The 15,201-nt window shown below is 36.1% G+C and overlaps 2 protein-coding genes across 3 annotated transcripts in view; one reads left to right on the forward strand and one right to left on the reverse strand.

Moving 5' to 3' along the window:
• The window catches only part of ndst1b (N-deacetylase/N-sulfotransferase (heparan glucosaminyl) 1b), a 106,876-nt gene extending 99,831 nt beyond the window's left edge, over positions 1-7,045 (reverse strand). The window contains exon 1 of one of the 2 annotated variants that reach the window (XM_051092710.1): positions 6,793-7,045. The gene's annotated coding sequence lies outside the window, so the exon portion shown is untranslated. The other variant, XM_051092711.1, reaches the window with a different exon arrangement.
• Positions 7,046-9,161: 2,116 nt separating this feature from the next.
• rbm22 (RNA binding motif protein 22) lies at positions 9,162-15,112 on the forward strand. Its single transcript, XM_051093727.1, has 11 exons — positions 9,162-9,265; positions 9,752-9,805; positions 9,930-9,959; positions 10,223-10,355; positions 10,847-10,947; positions 11,102-11,274; positions 11,522-11,722; positions 12,112-12,276; positions 12,365-12,453; positions 14,516-14,647; positions 14,729-15,112. The coding sequence occupies exons 1-11, from the start codon at positions 9,212-9,214 to the stop codon at positions 14,875-14,877; spliced, it is 1,281 nt and encodes a 426-aa protein (XP_050949684.1). The 5' UTR covers positions 9,162-9,211; the 3' UTR covers positions 14,878-15,112.
• Positions 15,113-15,201: the final 89 nt, after the last annotated feature.

The following is a 15,201-nucleotide window of genomic DNA, read 5'->3' on the forward strand; positions in this document are numbered from 1 at the left end:
CTGTTTTCTAGAATAAAATCATTCTTCATAAGGTAAAGAATATTCTGTAAAATTATAACCTTGACATCTTTAATATTGACAGAGTAAAACCATATCAAATATTAAAATCATAGTGAAATTAATGGTTAAAAAAACTTTTATGCTTATGTCTTTTGAGACTTTAGCCTGGATTTCAGAGACAGGGTTACAAACAGGGTAAAATTAATCATGTAAATGATTTGATTGTTTTCTCAATCAAAATATCTTGTGCACAAGTGCAGTGCAGTGATGCATATGTTTGCATGTTTTATGTCTTATGAATGTGCATATGTTTGTTTACATCATACAAACTAGTAATTGGAGAAGCCTGAATATTTAATAAAATTTTGCTAAAAAAGAAAAAAGAAAAAAATCTCTTCTGACATATATGTTAGCTTTCTTTTAAGATACATCAAGACAAAAAACAATTGTACTCAGGTTAGCAAAGTCCCTTTAAGGCAAGTCATTTCACTCGGCGGCCATCTTTGAAACACCTCTCAGGCAGGCAAGTGCAGATACTGTTCACAAAGCTTATGATTAAATTTCATATTTGAAATCTCCAATGAAATCTGACAACAAACTGCCTCAAAAATATTGTTCCTTATGCTCCAATAGCGTTAAAAAAAGCTTATTTTTCAGGCAAGATCAGCCAGTGCGCATGCGCAGTACTAAATGCACGTCTCAGAACGCTGTTTCTATAGCAACCAGGACTTCTAACAGGACTTCTAATCCAATTGATTAATTTTGTGGAAAAACTGAAACAGACAACACTGAAGAAAGAAATACATCTATATAAATGTATTATTGTTAAACTATATTAAATTATTCAAATTATGAACTAAATTGATTGGACATGTTTTTTATTAAACCATTAAAACAAACATAAAACAGAATTTGGGGGGGAATGGTTTCACAGGTTCCAAAAAATTTAATTTCCATTTAACTTGTTATAAATTGTTGTTAAATTGCACAAGAAAAAAACAGAAAAGAAAAAAAAACTAAAATGAAAAAATGTTTTTTGGGAAAAAAAAAACAGAATTTGAAAAAAAATAAATAAATAAAAAAAATAACGGATTTCATAGGGCCGAAACTAAAGTCACACTAAACTAATTTATTTTCAGGCATAAAGTAACATCTAAAATATTTGATATTTTTCAGTCAGTGCAATTTCAAAATATTCCTGATAAGCTAAATGAACAGCACATCTCAAAAAGGGTGATAACAAGCAGGCCTGTCACAGCAAATGAAACAAAACAGGCAGTTCAAGGGCAGCAGTTGAGCATTTAGATAACCATGGTCATTAAAACTTTTGCTTTTGCACTCAGCAAAAACTTGACCAACTTTCCGTCAATGACCTGAAGTGCACTTACACTTCACAAAATCAGAAACCACCACTATCTTCGGTCACTTGTCAACAAGTATAAAAAGAAGAGAAGTGATAAAGGAAGTACTCCAGAGCTTGTTCAATACATTATCTGTCACCAGCTCAAACTTCAAGCTTCGCTGGCTGAGTCTTGGCAAGGAGTCGCTCTTCATACGATGTTGCCTTTAATTACTGAAGAGCAATTAGGCTAATTCATGTGTGCACTTCATGTCAACTAATCAACCATGAGACGTCTGTGCATTAATCAAACATGGGGGGGGAGCACAGGCTCTTATGTTATGCAACAAATGAGATGTATTTCAATATCCCTGGCCTCCATCATTCAGGAAACGAGCGAGAGCTTACAAATAACTCAATCTTTAAATTTCCTTAAGAAAAGGTGAGTGGCTAAAGTTGTCTCCATGATGCTAGAGTGTTGCTGGCCTTTAAGTAAGCCCCCCATTTTATCATTAGCCAAATGGAAATTAGAAGTCTAAAAAAAAAGAAAATCCAAAACATTTTTGTTTACTAGATATGTAAGATATGTAATCACATTGTAAATAAAAACATGATCTAAATTTTTGATAGTTCTAAAAAAGTAAAGTCAATTCCACAACACAGCATATCAGGCCGTTTTTAATTAAGAAAGATATTAAGCTTTATTTGCAGGTCTTTTTGATGACTTTATGAATTTTATCTTTATTACATCAACTTCCTGGAACAACAAACACTTGACCTCATCCAGAGGTCAATATCCAGTGGTGGAAGACATGAAGTAAATTAACATGTAAATGATGATGCGTTACCAAATTCCAGATCATCTAAGTACACAGCTATTATGTAAAGCACGTCCCATTTTAACTCATGCCGCTTCTTCATTAAAGTGTTTTAACAAAATTAATGGACATACAGTCATTTATTACCCTGACCTGAAAGCTCATCTCGAGCACAAGTTGACATGTACCAAGAATTAAAGGAATACCAAATTATAGGATTCAGAGACTTTTAAACTAGTAGGTATAGTACTAAAACTACACCTACAATAACAGAACAGCCAAAATGACTCACATCAGTATGAATGTTTAAAAAGAGTTCTCTAGGAAAACAGAGAAAGCATACACTGACCACAGGCTGTCACACTTGGACAAAAAACAAATTATTTCACCATGTGTAATTGATCTGTGGTGGTGGGAATATCAGTAAAAAACAAAGTTTAAATTTTACGCAATCAATCATCCCATTCTGATGGATTGTTCCATCAAATGCAAATGAGCTCTGCTCGCCTCGCCCCTCTCTCCTCTCTCTGGAGTGGCTTTAGCCACATTTAGCCGCGTTTAGCCGCTAAACTTGCTAACTAGCACGTTATTAGGAAAGGCGATCGCAGAGATTCATTAAAAATCCCTTATACTCCCAGTGAAGTTGGATTACGAATGATTTACACGAACATAGACGGATATATGTAGATCGGGAGCCGCATTCCCTTCATAAACAAACGTAATCCACTGCATCTTCAGCGGCTCAGATGTCAGGAGTAAATGACAACCACTATGTTCATTATACATCCAGCAACACAACACCTCAATCGCTCAATCGGAGATATTCTTGTCTAACTTACATCCCTGCTCCGGCATCGAAACAATAGAGGACTGACTGTGATAGCTGATCTGAGGCAAGACGCTCATGTCAATCAACTATCGTGGGAGAGGCCTTTGTCGTGACGCCACACCGACAGGCATCTGAGAATGGCTAGATTTGTAAAAGGGGATATTATTTTTACAGATCAATTAAAAACCACTGCATGGATTTTTATCATTATAGGGTAGATTTGTACACACACTGCCAATAAACAACGTTCAAACAACATGTAAAAGTGAACTTTGCATCCGATGACCCCTTTAAATCTTGAAAGCCACTGCTTCCATAGTATGGAGAACAACAGCTGGGAAATAGATAAGTTATACAGGTTTGAAACAACATATGGGGTCAAACTATGCCTTTAAAATCATACCATCTGAAAGCCAAATAATCACAAGGGTATTTTGATCAATTCAAATGCTCCCATGCAATTTTGGATATTGCTGTAATTCATAATTCTTTCAAAACCAAACGTGTGATAGCATTACGCAAAGACCCCAATCACTTGTAATTTGAAAGCTTTGTTGTAATGTCAGTAAATGGCCACTACAGGGATTCAAAACAATTTCCTTCATCAGTTACGTAAATGCACTTGTCCTAATGTTTCATATATCAAAAACACTGCTATTCAGAGAAAGAGAGAAGAAAGCTAAGCTATTGATGTGCTGCAGGAGTAAAATCGAGCTCTAAGCGCACTCTGCTTCCCACTATCCTGCTTAATTTGCCTGATTGCTCCTGGCAGACTACCCCCCTGGCTCTATCCAGTCATGAGAGGTGAACCCGTGGCACTGCACAGCGAGAGCTCAGGAGCATTAGATGCGCTACAGACTGCAGTCTCACCCGGGACCAATCCGCTAGTAAAGGGGGTTTTAACCTGAGGGGAAAGGGTCAGATTATCTGCACTTGGAATGCTGCAGGCGTTATAGCTGTTTGCACAAATATACCAACCTAATATGAAAATCATCTGCTGCTAGCCTCATTCCGCATAAACATTTAGCCCTGGGTTACAAGATAATCATCAATACAAAAACACAACTATTTAAAAAAAAAAAAAAAAAAAAAAAAAAAAAACAGGTCCAAGCTGACCACAAAAATTACAACAAAAATGTCTTCCACTTGTTTCTCTCTTCTTTAAATAAAAAAAGCAAAAATATGAATTAGAGTGAGGCACTTATAATGGAAGTGAATGGGGCCGATTTAGAATTTAGAAACACTCACTGAAAGCCAGAACGTAAACAATAAGCGTATTAACATGATATCTGTGTAAAGTTATATCCAATTTTACAACGTCACTTAAATAACACACATATTTTACCAGAAAAATTAGTATTTTACAAAATTATAATAAAAATGGCACTTAAAAGGAAGCACGAGGATGAGTCAAAATTATTTTGGTAGCAAGCAACATTATAGCACAAATGTATGGCATCAAGTACATCAATAAAAATCTATAACAATCAATACATCCACCAGCTACGTCACTTTACAGTAGTGAATAATGTATTCCTATGGACAAAAAAAAACTCTGAAATATGACAGAGAACACTGCAGGTTTTCCCTAGCGCATAACTTTCATTTAATGTAAACTTTCAAAAGTCACAAATATCGTCCATTTTGCATCGGCTCGTCCTGACAAAAAAAAAAAAAAAAGAGTCTCCATTACACTTTACAGACTTCACTGACCAAACGCCCAAGTGCACATCAAACAGACAAAGTGCAATAATTCTGACTTTGTTTGTTGAATATACATTTCGTTGGATGTTACAGGATGAGTGAGCGTAACTTGTATTGAATCTTTAAATATTCTTTTAAGGACACAATGAATCGAAGGCAAACACCAGACCTGATGTTGAGAGAGCCACACAACTAGCTGACTCAAAGTTCACCACTCTCAGCTCTTTGCCGCTAGCCAGAGGCGGTCTGAAATCTTCCTTTATTGACTCGAGGTCACACTCGGGTTCTCTCTGCATTGCCGGCAAGGTCTCTTTCCATTCTTTAATGAAAAACTCAATTTGATATTTATCTTGCTGCACACAGAGCCACACAAATTGTGAGCCACCTATTTTCATGCCCCCGGTTTCCATCTGACTCCGTCATTCACATTCAAACCAGAGATAAATACCTGCATGAGCACAGACATTCAACAGCTCTGCCTATTCAGTGAGGAGGTTTAGAATGCCCGTCATTTCTCATTATTGAATCTTCTAACCTTTCCACTCAGATGCAGCTTTTCGAACAGCAAAACAAGAGACTCTCGCCCTAATCCCAGAGACAAACCACTCTGAACGCCTTATGCTGCCCCAACATGTTTTGCTGTGCACTAACAGATATTCCATTCGCAACCACTGCACTGATCTCCCACAAAGCTGTTTTTCAGCGCCTACAGCCAATATTTCCAAAAAACCCTGTTCAGACAGAAAGTCAGTGTACCACAGGTAAATAAGCATGGGCCAAAATATTTGACCAATGCTGACCAGTCTCACGCACATTATTTGTTTATCTGGTGGGTTTGCAACTCGCTTTGACCAGATCGGCTAAATTTCACGACACAAGGAGGTTAATCTAAATCTCAATGAGAAACCTTAAGACTCCAATTACTACATCAGCACTATAACGTATTTGTGAGCTCCCTAATACATTATAGGCTTAAATAAAGCCCCAAATCTAATTAAAAACTAACATGCACATTCTTTTCACAACCCTACCAAACAAACACTGTATAGTAATTTGAAATCATACCACAGTATCTACTCATCAGGACATCTGACAATTTAAAAACTGACACAGTGTTGTTTCTTGTACATAAGCACTGATTTGGGTTGCACATACAGTGAATAATGACATTTTAGTTTCACTAATATACTTTACAAAAACATAACCTTCAGATTTGAGTCAATACCAGGTTGCTCTCTTTACAGTTGCAAACTGTGCATTTAAAAGATACATCTTTGGCAAAGGAAAACAGGCAAATTTACTCAATATACCCACACATCTCTTTGAAATAACATAAATGCATTTACAAACACATTCATAATAATAACTCAATATTAACCACAACTCTAGAGAGAAACAGATACTGACCTGTAATCGTTAAAAGAACCACGCAACTCCCCAAATAATCCAATTCGAACGCAGGAGAAAATGAACTTAATACAATCCAAACTTCTTTATCTTCTCTGGCTTGTTAGCTTGCTAACAGCTAGTCGACCCGTTTAGATTCAGTGCGGCGGCTAATGTCGAGTTGTGTTGGGGTGGACGGGTAAAACTGTCACATAAAACCCCATTTCCAGCGCTGTTTTGTGTTTACAAGCGCTTTCAGAAATTACTGGGGCAAAGTAGATGTTTTTATAACACAAAACAGCTCCAGAGCAGTAGCAGACTGGCTAAGCTAGGCTAAACAGTGGAGAAGGTAAATGAGGTTCATGATCCACAGAGACTTAGAGCTGTGTTTCAAAACCTAGTGAGCTGCCTACCTAGACAGCTTTTTTGGGAATCGCTCGAACACGCCCAAATATGCTGTCTGCATAGACGGCTCACTGTGTTTTGAAACAGCCTTTGGGGCTGCTGTTATGCTAAAGACGGACACATAGAACCTAGCCTGCTACCCATTCCTACTAACACTATAGCCATTATCTCTGCGCGGTTATAATAATTCGGATACCTCCAGGGCGTGTGCCAGCCTTGACAAAATCTAGGAGTACTTACGCTTTTTCACAAAATTTGTTTAGTTTACATATTAGCAAGTTAGCTGGTCCAGAATTCAAAGACCCACTCACCAAGTTAATATCAGCCAGCGGCAGCTGCAGTGAGGCAGTCTTCAATCCTGAAATAAGAATGTAGCATGGGGGGTTTTCAGCCTGATAATGTAAGCCTTCTGCTTTAGGGAGAATCGAGCGTCCCGGTCCGAGTACAGCGTAAACAGCGCGTCTCTGCTGGGCAGAACCCAACAGAACTCGAGCCTGACTGTCCCTCTCGCTCACAAACTGGACTCCCTCTTCTCCACAGGCTGGAGCTCACTCAGAGGCTGCAACGCACGAATTCGCCGCTAGTGGACAGCAACGTAGCGGCATATAATCAGCTATAAACTCTTTGATGGATATTAGCAGTAATCTGTGTCGTCCGCACTGATGGATAATTAATGTAAAATTAATGTGTGTATTTTATGTAAAGACTTATTTTATACAAACCAAAAAAAAAGAAAAAAGAAACAGTTTCAAGATAGATAGACTGATAAATTGATAGACAGATAGACTGATCAACAAATCGCTAGATCACTAGATAGACAGATAGATAGATAGATAGATAGATAGATAGATAGATAGATAGATAGACATCAGCCAGACAGATAGACTAATCAACAAATCGATAGATAGATAGATAGATAGATAGATAGATGGATGGATGGATGGATGGACGGACGGACAGATAGATAGATAGACATCAGCTGGATAGATAGACAGACAGATAGATAGATAGATAGATAGATAGATAGATAGATAGATAGATAGACATCAGCCAGACAGATAGACTAATCAACAAATCGATAGATAGATAGATAGATAGATAGATAGATAGATAGATGGATGGACGGACGGACAGATAGATAGACATCAGCTGGATAGATAGACTGATCAACAAAATAGATAGATAGATAGATAGATAGATAGACAGACAGATAGATAGATAGATAGACATCAGCCAGACAGATAGACTAATCAACAAATTGATAGATAGATAGATAGATAGATAGATAGATAGATAGATAGATAGATAGATAGATGGATGGATGGACGGACGGACAGATAGATAGATAGATAGATAGACATCAGCCGGATAGATAGACTGACCAACAAATAGATAGATTGATAGATAGATAGATAGATAGGTAGATAGATATAGATGATTTTTTTTAAATGTGTTGAATGATTCTTAAATGATTTTAGTCCAGTGAAACCAATTAAAATTAACTTAATTAATAAAACAATGTAGTTTTTGTAACTGCATTATGCTTACTGTATAAAGTATAAAGGCATTATCTGTGGAACTATAGAGTGATTTCTTGTTGCTTAGAGAAAGCTTCTCCTAACTCGTATAGTGACAGAATCACACACATGCCCTCCAAACTGAGATTTATCTCAAATATTAATGCCTTTTAACATCAAAAGTATAAGCCTGATAGACCTTGTCATTGTGCATTTATCAGCTGTAGTGGAGAGTCAGTCTACACAATCTGTCACTCTTTATTTAGAAGCTGCAGTGTCTGAAGTCACATGGCCTTCAGTGCTTTGACACTAATGGGCTAGGGGACTGTAATGATATTTTGAGTGGTTATTATGCTATTGCTCATCCTACATTCCTTTGTACATCCTAGGTCATGTGACATATGTTGACTCCCTCCACAGTGCAGTCAAATCAGTTTTAGTGAGTTATACAAACTACAGAAAGTGAATCTTTGAATTGCAATAACATTACCACAGTCCATTTCAGATATAGCGATAAAAGAAATTGCCACAATATAACTTTCAGTTATATTTGTTACTAAATGTTAAAAGTGATACAATAGAGTACAATAATAATTCAAAATTTATAAAAGTTAGCACTTAAAGAAAGATAACATTTGGTTAGTAAAGAATATTAAAACAAATACCACCCTAGCAATCAGTTTAAATTGTGAAAATGTTGAAGTTAAAGCACATTTCAAATGTTTTGATTAATATTATTAATATTAAATATATATACTGTGTGATGTGTCATTTTTTTTTCATTAAAAATAAATGTGATATTACTGCAGTATTACAGATTAAATTTTCATATCTTAGCATTTGTGGATGTTAGATTAAAAAGGAATTAAATTTACAATAAAACATTCAACAATATTTATCTGTCTGTGCTCACAAGGCAAAGAGTGGTTTTGTACCTGATAAACAGGGAAGACATTGATGTCTTTCTCCAGACTTAGGGTGAACTGGCAAGACCAAAGTAAGTGAGGTATTGTTTCAAGGAAGGTTTCAGAATATTAAATTAAGGTGAATTAAATTAAATTCTTAAATCATTAGTGCAGACTTTTTCTATCGTGCTTGAGGCGAAAAGTGTATATTCCTCCATAACAGTAGGATGCGCTGTGATTCTTTTCCTGCCCTATTGACGCAAAGCATTGTAGGTAGGTAAAGGTTTTGTTCGCGCTAGCCTGTAGCAATGGCGACTTCTTTAGGATCTAACACTTACAACAGGCAAAACTGGGAAGATTCGGTGAGTACAAAAATATTTTTATTCAGGAATATATAAAGTAGTATTGCTTTTCGCGACTGGCGCGTTTATGTTCTTTGTTTGAGCACGCCAAATCAACACCTTTCCTAATTCTGTAGTGGCTTAGCTCATGGCTAACGCAAACCCTTGCTGCATCTAAATTCTTTTCGTCAATGGCCAAAAATGTTGTTATATAAATATACTGTATAAACAGGCATCGACAGCATGAAGCATGAAGCATGAAGATCCTCTGCCCAGTCGCTGTGTTGAAATTGATCGTTATTGTTCAGACAAATAAACATTCCATTGAGATACATTAAAATGTGATCGAATGTCCTAGTAACAAAACCGTATTCGTAACATCAATAACATTTGATATGTATAGACTGCTTTTAATTCATATTAAATAATCGTTATATACGTATAGAGTACATTTATTTATTAATGATTAAATGCATGTATAGCACTGACTTTTTCGTTTTTCAACAGGATTTTCCCATTCTCTGTCAAACATGCTTGGGAGAAAACCCTTACATCCGGATGGTAAGTTGAGTTAGTGTAGTTTTACTTATTACTTCCATCGTTAATTATAGCTAAACTCAATTGAAGTTGTATTTTTTTGTATTTAAACACATTTTCACTTTGTACATGTATTTGTTTTTCACAGACCAAAGAGAAATTTGGCAAGGAGTGCAAGGTACTACTGTGTTCATGCTCTCAAAAAAAGCTAAATGTTGTCCTGACAGGGTTCCCACAGACATTTTTGTCTTTTATGCCTAATATATAAATTCAATTAAATACAAATACGGTTGATACCTGTCATGCGTGATGAAGTCTTGGAAATACACTGGACAAAAAGTGTGGGAAGGCTGTCTTGAAAAATTCTGTCCCTTTTTTTATTTTTTTTTTATTTTGGAGGTGCAGCATGTTATTTTATTCTTGATATTTGCTATCCTCTAGATCTGTGCACGTCCCTTCACGGTGTTCCGCTGGTGTCCTGGGGTCAGGATGCGCTTTAAGAAGACAGAAGTGTGTCAGACCTGTAGTAAAATGAAGAATGTCTGTCAAACCTGCCTTCTTGATCTGGAATATGGTAATGATGTCATTTGTGGCCATACTCTAAATATGTGTTCGTAAAATTATGTTGACATTAGATTGTCAGGATACTTGGATTTTTTTTTTGATACAATGCTTTGAAACATTATGGGCTCATTCAAGCATCACTGGCACATTTTGCATTTTCAAATCCACATTAAAGTCACAGCGTATATAGAGATTGAGCTTCTTTTTCTTTATGTGTGTATATATGTATATGTGTGTATTTTTTTTGACAACACTTGCTGACATTGCTATATTAGTAGTGTGGACATATGTTTGGTATTAACTTCACGTGAATGCACAAAGTGAACTTTTTGTTCTTTCCAGAAAGCAGATTATACATTTTTAGAAACTGACACATTCCTAGTTCTGACATTTTAATGGGATAATTCAGATACTTTTTTTTTTTTTCTTTTTTTTAAATAGGTTTATGCTGTGTTGTTGTAAAAATTACTAAATAATAATATTTTTTTGGTCTTCATATAGGTTTGCCCATTCAGGTTCGTGACACTGGGCTGTCCGTTAAAGATGAAGTACCGAGATCAGATGTGAATAAGGAGTATTACACTCAGAATATGGAGAGAGAGGTAATTTGTCTGTACACTACACATTTACTCCTGTTTTATTATGTTATTATGATTTCCACATGATAACATAGCATAGTAAATGCAAATACTAAACATTCTTAAGTGATATATATTAAGTGTATCTGTGGGTCACATACTTTGTTTTAACCTGTAGATCGCTAACTCTGATGGAACCAGACCTGTGGGGCTGCTTGGGAAGGCACCGAGCAGCAGTGATATGCTGCTGAAACTAGCTCGTACCACTCCATATTACAAGAGGAACAGACCACATATCTGTTCCTTCTGGGTAAAGGGGGAGTGCAAAAGAGGGGAAGAGTGTCCATACAGGTGAGCAAAACCTCAAGAATCTTTTATGGGTATAAAATTGTCAGCCGTGATTCTCAATTTCACCCTGTGTTGGTTGTCATGATTCATTTTGCTGCTTGTCTTGCATCAAGTAGCTTGTTTAATAAACCTTATGCATTTTTATTAAGTAACTTTTTTTAATGAAATATGCTTAAAGTGTGAATTATGTATGAGGGATTATGAATTTTGATTACATTTTTGACACAAATGTATTGCTTTAATATCACAGGCATGAAAAGCCCACAGATCCAGATGACCCATTGGCTGATCAGAATATTAAGGATCGTTTCTACGGCATTAATGATCCTGTGGCTGATAAACTCCTGAAGCGGGCCTCTACCATGCCCAGATTGGACACACCAGAGGACAAGTCCATCACCACACTCTATATCGGAGGGCTGGGAGAAGATGTAACAGACTCTGAGCTCAGGTAAATTCACTTCAGAATTCATAAAGCTAAAACTATTAAAAATATTTTTGTTAGCTGAAATATTGCCTTGGTAACTAACTGCAATGACTAAAATTACTGACTAGAAATAAGTAATGACAAAACTGAAATAATAATAAATTAAACCAAAATAGTATTATTTTAAAAGTACAAAAACTAATAAAACACCATACAAGTCTTTAATTATTTTGGCCACATTGTTTAACTGGTTCAAAAGTACATACATATAGTCACTCAGTTGATATAAACTATTAAAAAATAACAAAATGGCATTTACATTGGTAAAGAGAATTACATTGTTATATTATTGCAAAAGTTGTGTATCCTTTTTATGTGTCAATTCCTGATTTTTGTTTACTTTTTCCACAAAGGAATCACTTCTATCAGTTTGGAGAGATTCGTACCATCACCATCGTTCAAAGGCAACAGTGTGCTTTCATTCAGTTCGCCACACGGCAGGCCGCAGAGACGGCTGCAGAGAAGTCCTTTAATAAACTCATCATTAATGGACGCCGGCTTAATGTTAAATGGGGCAGGTCGGTGTCTAATCGTGCAAGTAAAATCTAACATTCAAACAGTAACATTTATGTAGTGGAAGTCCTGAATGTTTTTTGTGTCGTTCAGGTCACAGGCGGCTCGAGGAAAAGAGAGAGAGAAGGATGGGGTGACAGAGAGTGGAATCAGGCTGGAGCCAGTGCCCGGCCTCCCTGGTGGTATGTGATAAAGTCTTTCACACATTAGCATATTTTATAGAGTACATAATATGAATGTGAGTTGTATGGATTGCGCTTGTACTTAAATATGTGACCCTGGACCACAAAACCAGTCATAAGGGTCAATTTTCTGAAATTTAGATTTATACATCATCTGAAAGTGGAATAAATAAGCTTGATGTATGGTTTGTTAGGATATGACAATAATTGGCTGAGATACAACTATTTAAATATCTAGACTGCTACTGCTACTAATGATTGGTTTTGTGGTCCAGGGTCACATATTTGCTTATTGTGAATTGTTTGGATAGCTTGTAAAAAATATGTAATTATTTATTCATTCACTAATTTAAAACTTGATCCAGCACACTGGTAAAAATAAATAAATTTACAGTGATAATTTGATAATACATATGCAGTACATTTCATCATTAGCTTATGTTTTATTTTTTATTTTAATTTAAATTTTGAATTTTATTTTAATTTTAATAGTATGGATTGGATTTATTTATTTTATTTATTTATTTTGTTTTGTTTTGTTTTTTAGCTTGACTTTATTTATTTATTTATTTATTTATTGATTGATTGATTGATTGATTGATTGATTAGACCTTGGTCTGTATCACTAGTAAGTAAAATATATGTTAGAATAATAATTTGGTTATCATTTAAGGTAAAAATGAACATATGTACTGGTATAATAATAAGTAAAAATAATTATTATATTAAAGGAGAACTTCACTTCCAGAACAACCATTTACAAATAATTTATTCACCCCCTTGTCATCCAAGATGTTCATGTCTTACTGTCTTCAGTCGTAAAGAAATTATGGTTTTTGAGGGAAGCATTTCAGGATTTTTCTCCATATAATGGACTTCATTGGCGCCCCAGGTGCACATGCGCAACATCCTGTTAGGTTCTGTACTGGAATTAGTTCAGCTGTTTCGAATCTTCAGGTTTTTCGAGTCGTTCGTTCATCTCATGGGGCTGTCACGTGATGAACGAACGACTCAAACCCGAAAACTTGTCAGATAAGAAGTGAGGTGAGCTAATCATAGACTAAAGACCCAGGTAAACAATTAATTAATCTTTTCTGTTTCTTACAGTGTTATAGTTTCGTCTTGTTTGTAATGTGATAAACATTTGTGTAAGCAGTAAATGTGTTAGGGAAGTAACACGTAACATTTCGTTCATTTTAGCAAAATATAATTAAAATGACTTGCAAAAAGATTAGTTCATTTTGCTGAACGAGACTCAAAGGTCCGAGTCGGTAAAATGATCCAAACTTCCCATCACTACTACGAATCGTGTAAGTTCATCGTCTGTGTACTGAGTATGGCGAAAAACTCCATCTTATTTTCTCCTACAACTTGAAAGGAGGACATCGTTGTACGTTTTTGTTTGTAAACACCATTTACAAACTTACTTGCACTTTCTTAGTCTTTGCGCGTTCGCTTTGTAAACACTAGGTCTGTGGTTCCGCCTACGTTCCACAAGACCTTTCGACTTGATTCAAAAGTACGTAGCATCGTGCATGCGCATCCCAGAGCCTGTGCTACACAAGCTTTTGTGCTTAAAGTATAAAAATGTTTTATTTTTCTGAAAAAATAATGACCAATCGTTTCGCTAGATAAGATCCTTCTTCCTCGGCTGGGATCGTTTAGAGCTCTTTGAAGCTGCATTTAAAGTACATTTTGAAAGTTCAAAATCGAGGCACCAATTAAGTCCATTATATGGAGAAAAATCCTGAAATGTTTTCGTCAAAAACCACAATTTGTTCACGGCTGAAGACAGAAAGGCATGAACATCTTGGATGACAAGGGGTGAGTAAATTATTTGTGAATTGTTGTTCTGGAAGTGGAGTTTACTTTTAATAAATAAATAAAATGCATCTATTTTTATTTATTCATTTATTTTATCTTATTTTATTTTATTTATTTATTTTTTATTATTTTTTTTTTTTTTACAGTTATTCCAAAATAAATTGATTGGGTTCCACTACAATATTATGTAAGGTAGAGCAGTGTGTGAATTTTCCATTTTCTCATATTTTTTAAACAGCTTTGCCCCCACCCCCTGTGTCTGATGAAGATGCCTCCACCAACTACTTCAACCTGGCTCCCACCAGCTCCCCTGCTGTTATGAACCTTGGACTTCCTCCTCCACCTGGGGTTGCCATGCCCCCACCACCTGGTGAGTTTCACCCCACTCACTTCCTCCTTCTTCCTTTTTTTTGTACTCTGAGAAACCATTAACCATATCTGCTCTCTCCAGGTTTTGGTCCTCCTATGTTCCACACCATGGATCCAATGGCCCCGCCAATGCCCCCTCCAATGGCGATGAGGCCCCCAGGACAGGTCCACTACCCATCCCAGGATCCTCAGCGGATGGGTGCCCATGCAAGTCGCCACGGAGGCCCTTAGATAATTATACAGCTACCTCACTGTTCAGCAATGACTGCTGAATAACTGAACCCAGAGTGATGTCACCTCTGCCCTCATTTTTAAGTGTTTATATCTGTCAATCATTTTCACAGCCAGTGAATAAGAGTGTAGGATGGAGTACATAATGAGAAAGGAAAACATTGGAAAAATACCAGCATTTTTGAATTTAAACCATGACAGACTTTTTTTTTTTTTTTTAAGCATTTGATTTATAATAACCCTTCATAGTTTCTGCTACCTTGTCAGTTTTATGTTGTATGTAGTGATATGAAACAGATATCATGGCTTTTTTTATGGCCAAAT

This window comes from Labeo rohita, chromosome 21 (assembly GCF_022985175.1).
Source record: "Labeo rohita strain BAU-BD-2019 chromosome 21, IGBB_LRoh.1.0, whole genome shotgun sequence".
Classification (NCBI taxonomy): domain Eukaryota; kingdom Metazoa; phylum Chordata; class Actinopteri; order Cypriniformes; family Cyprinidae; genus Labeo; species Labeo rohita.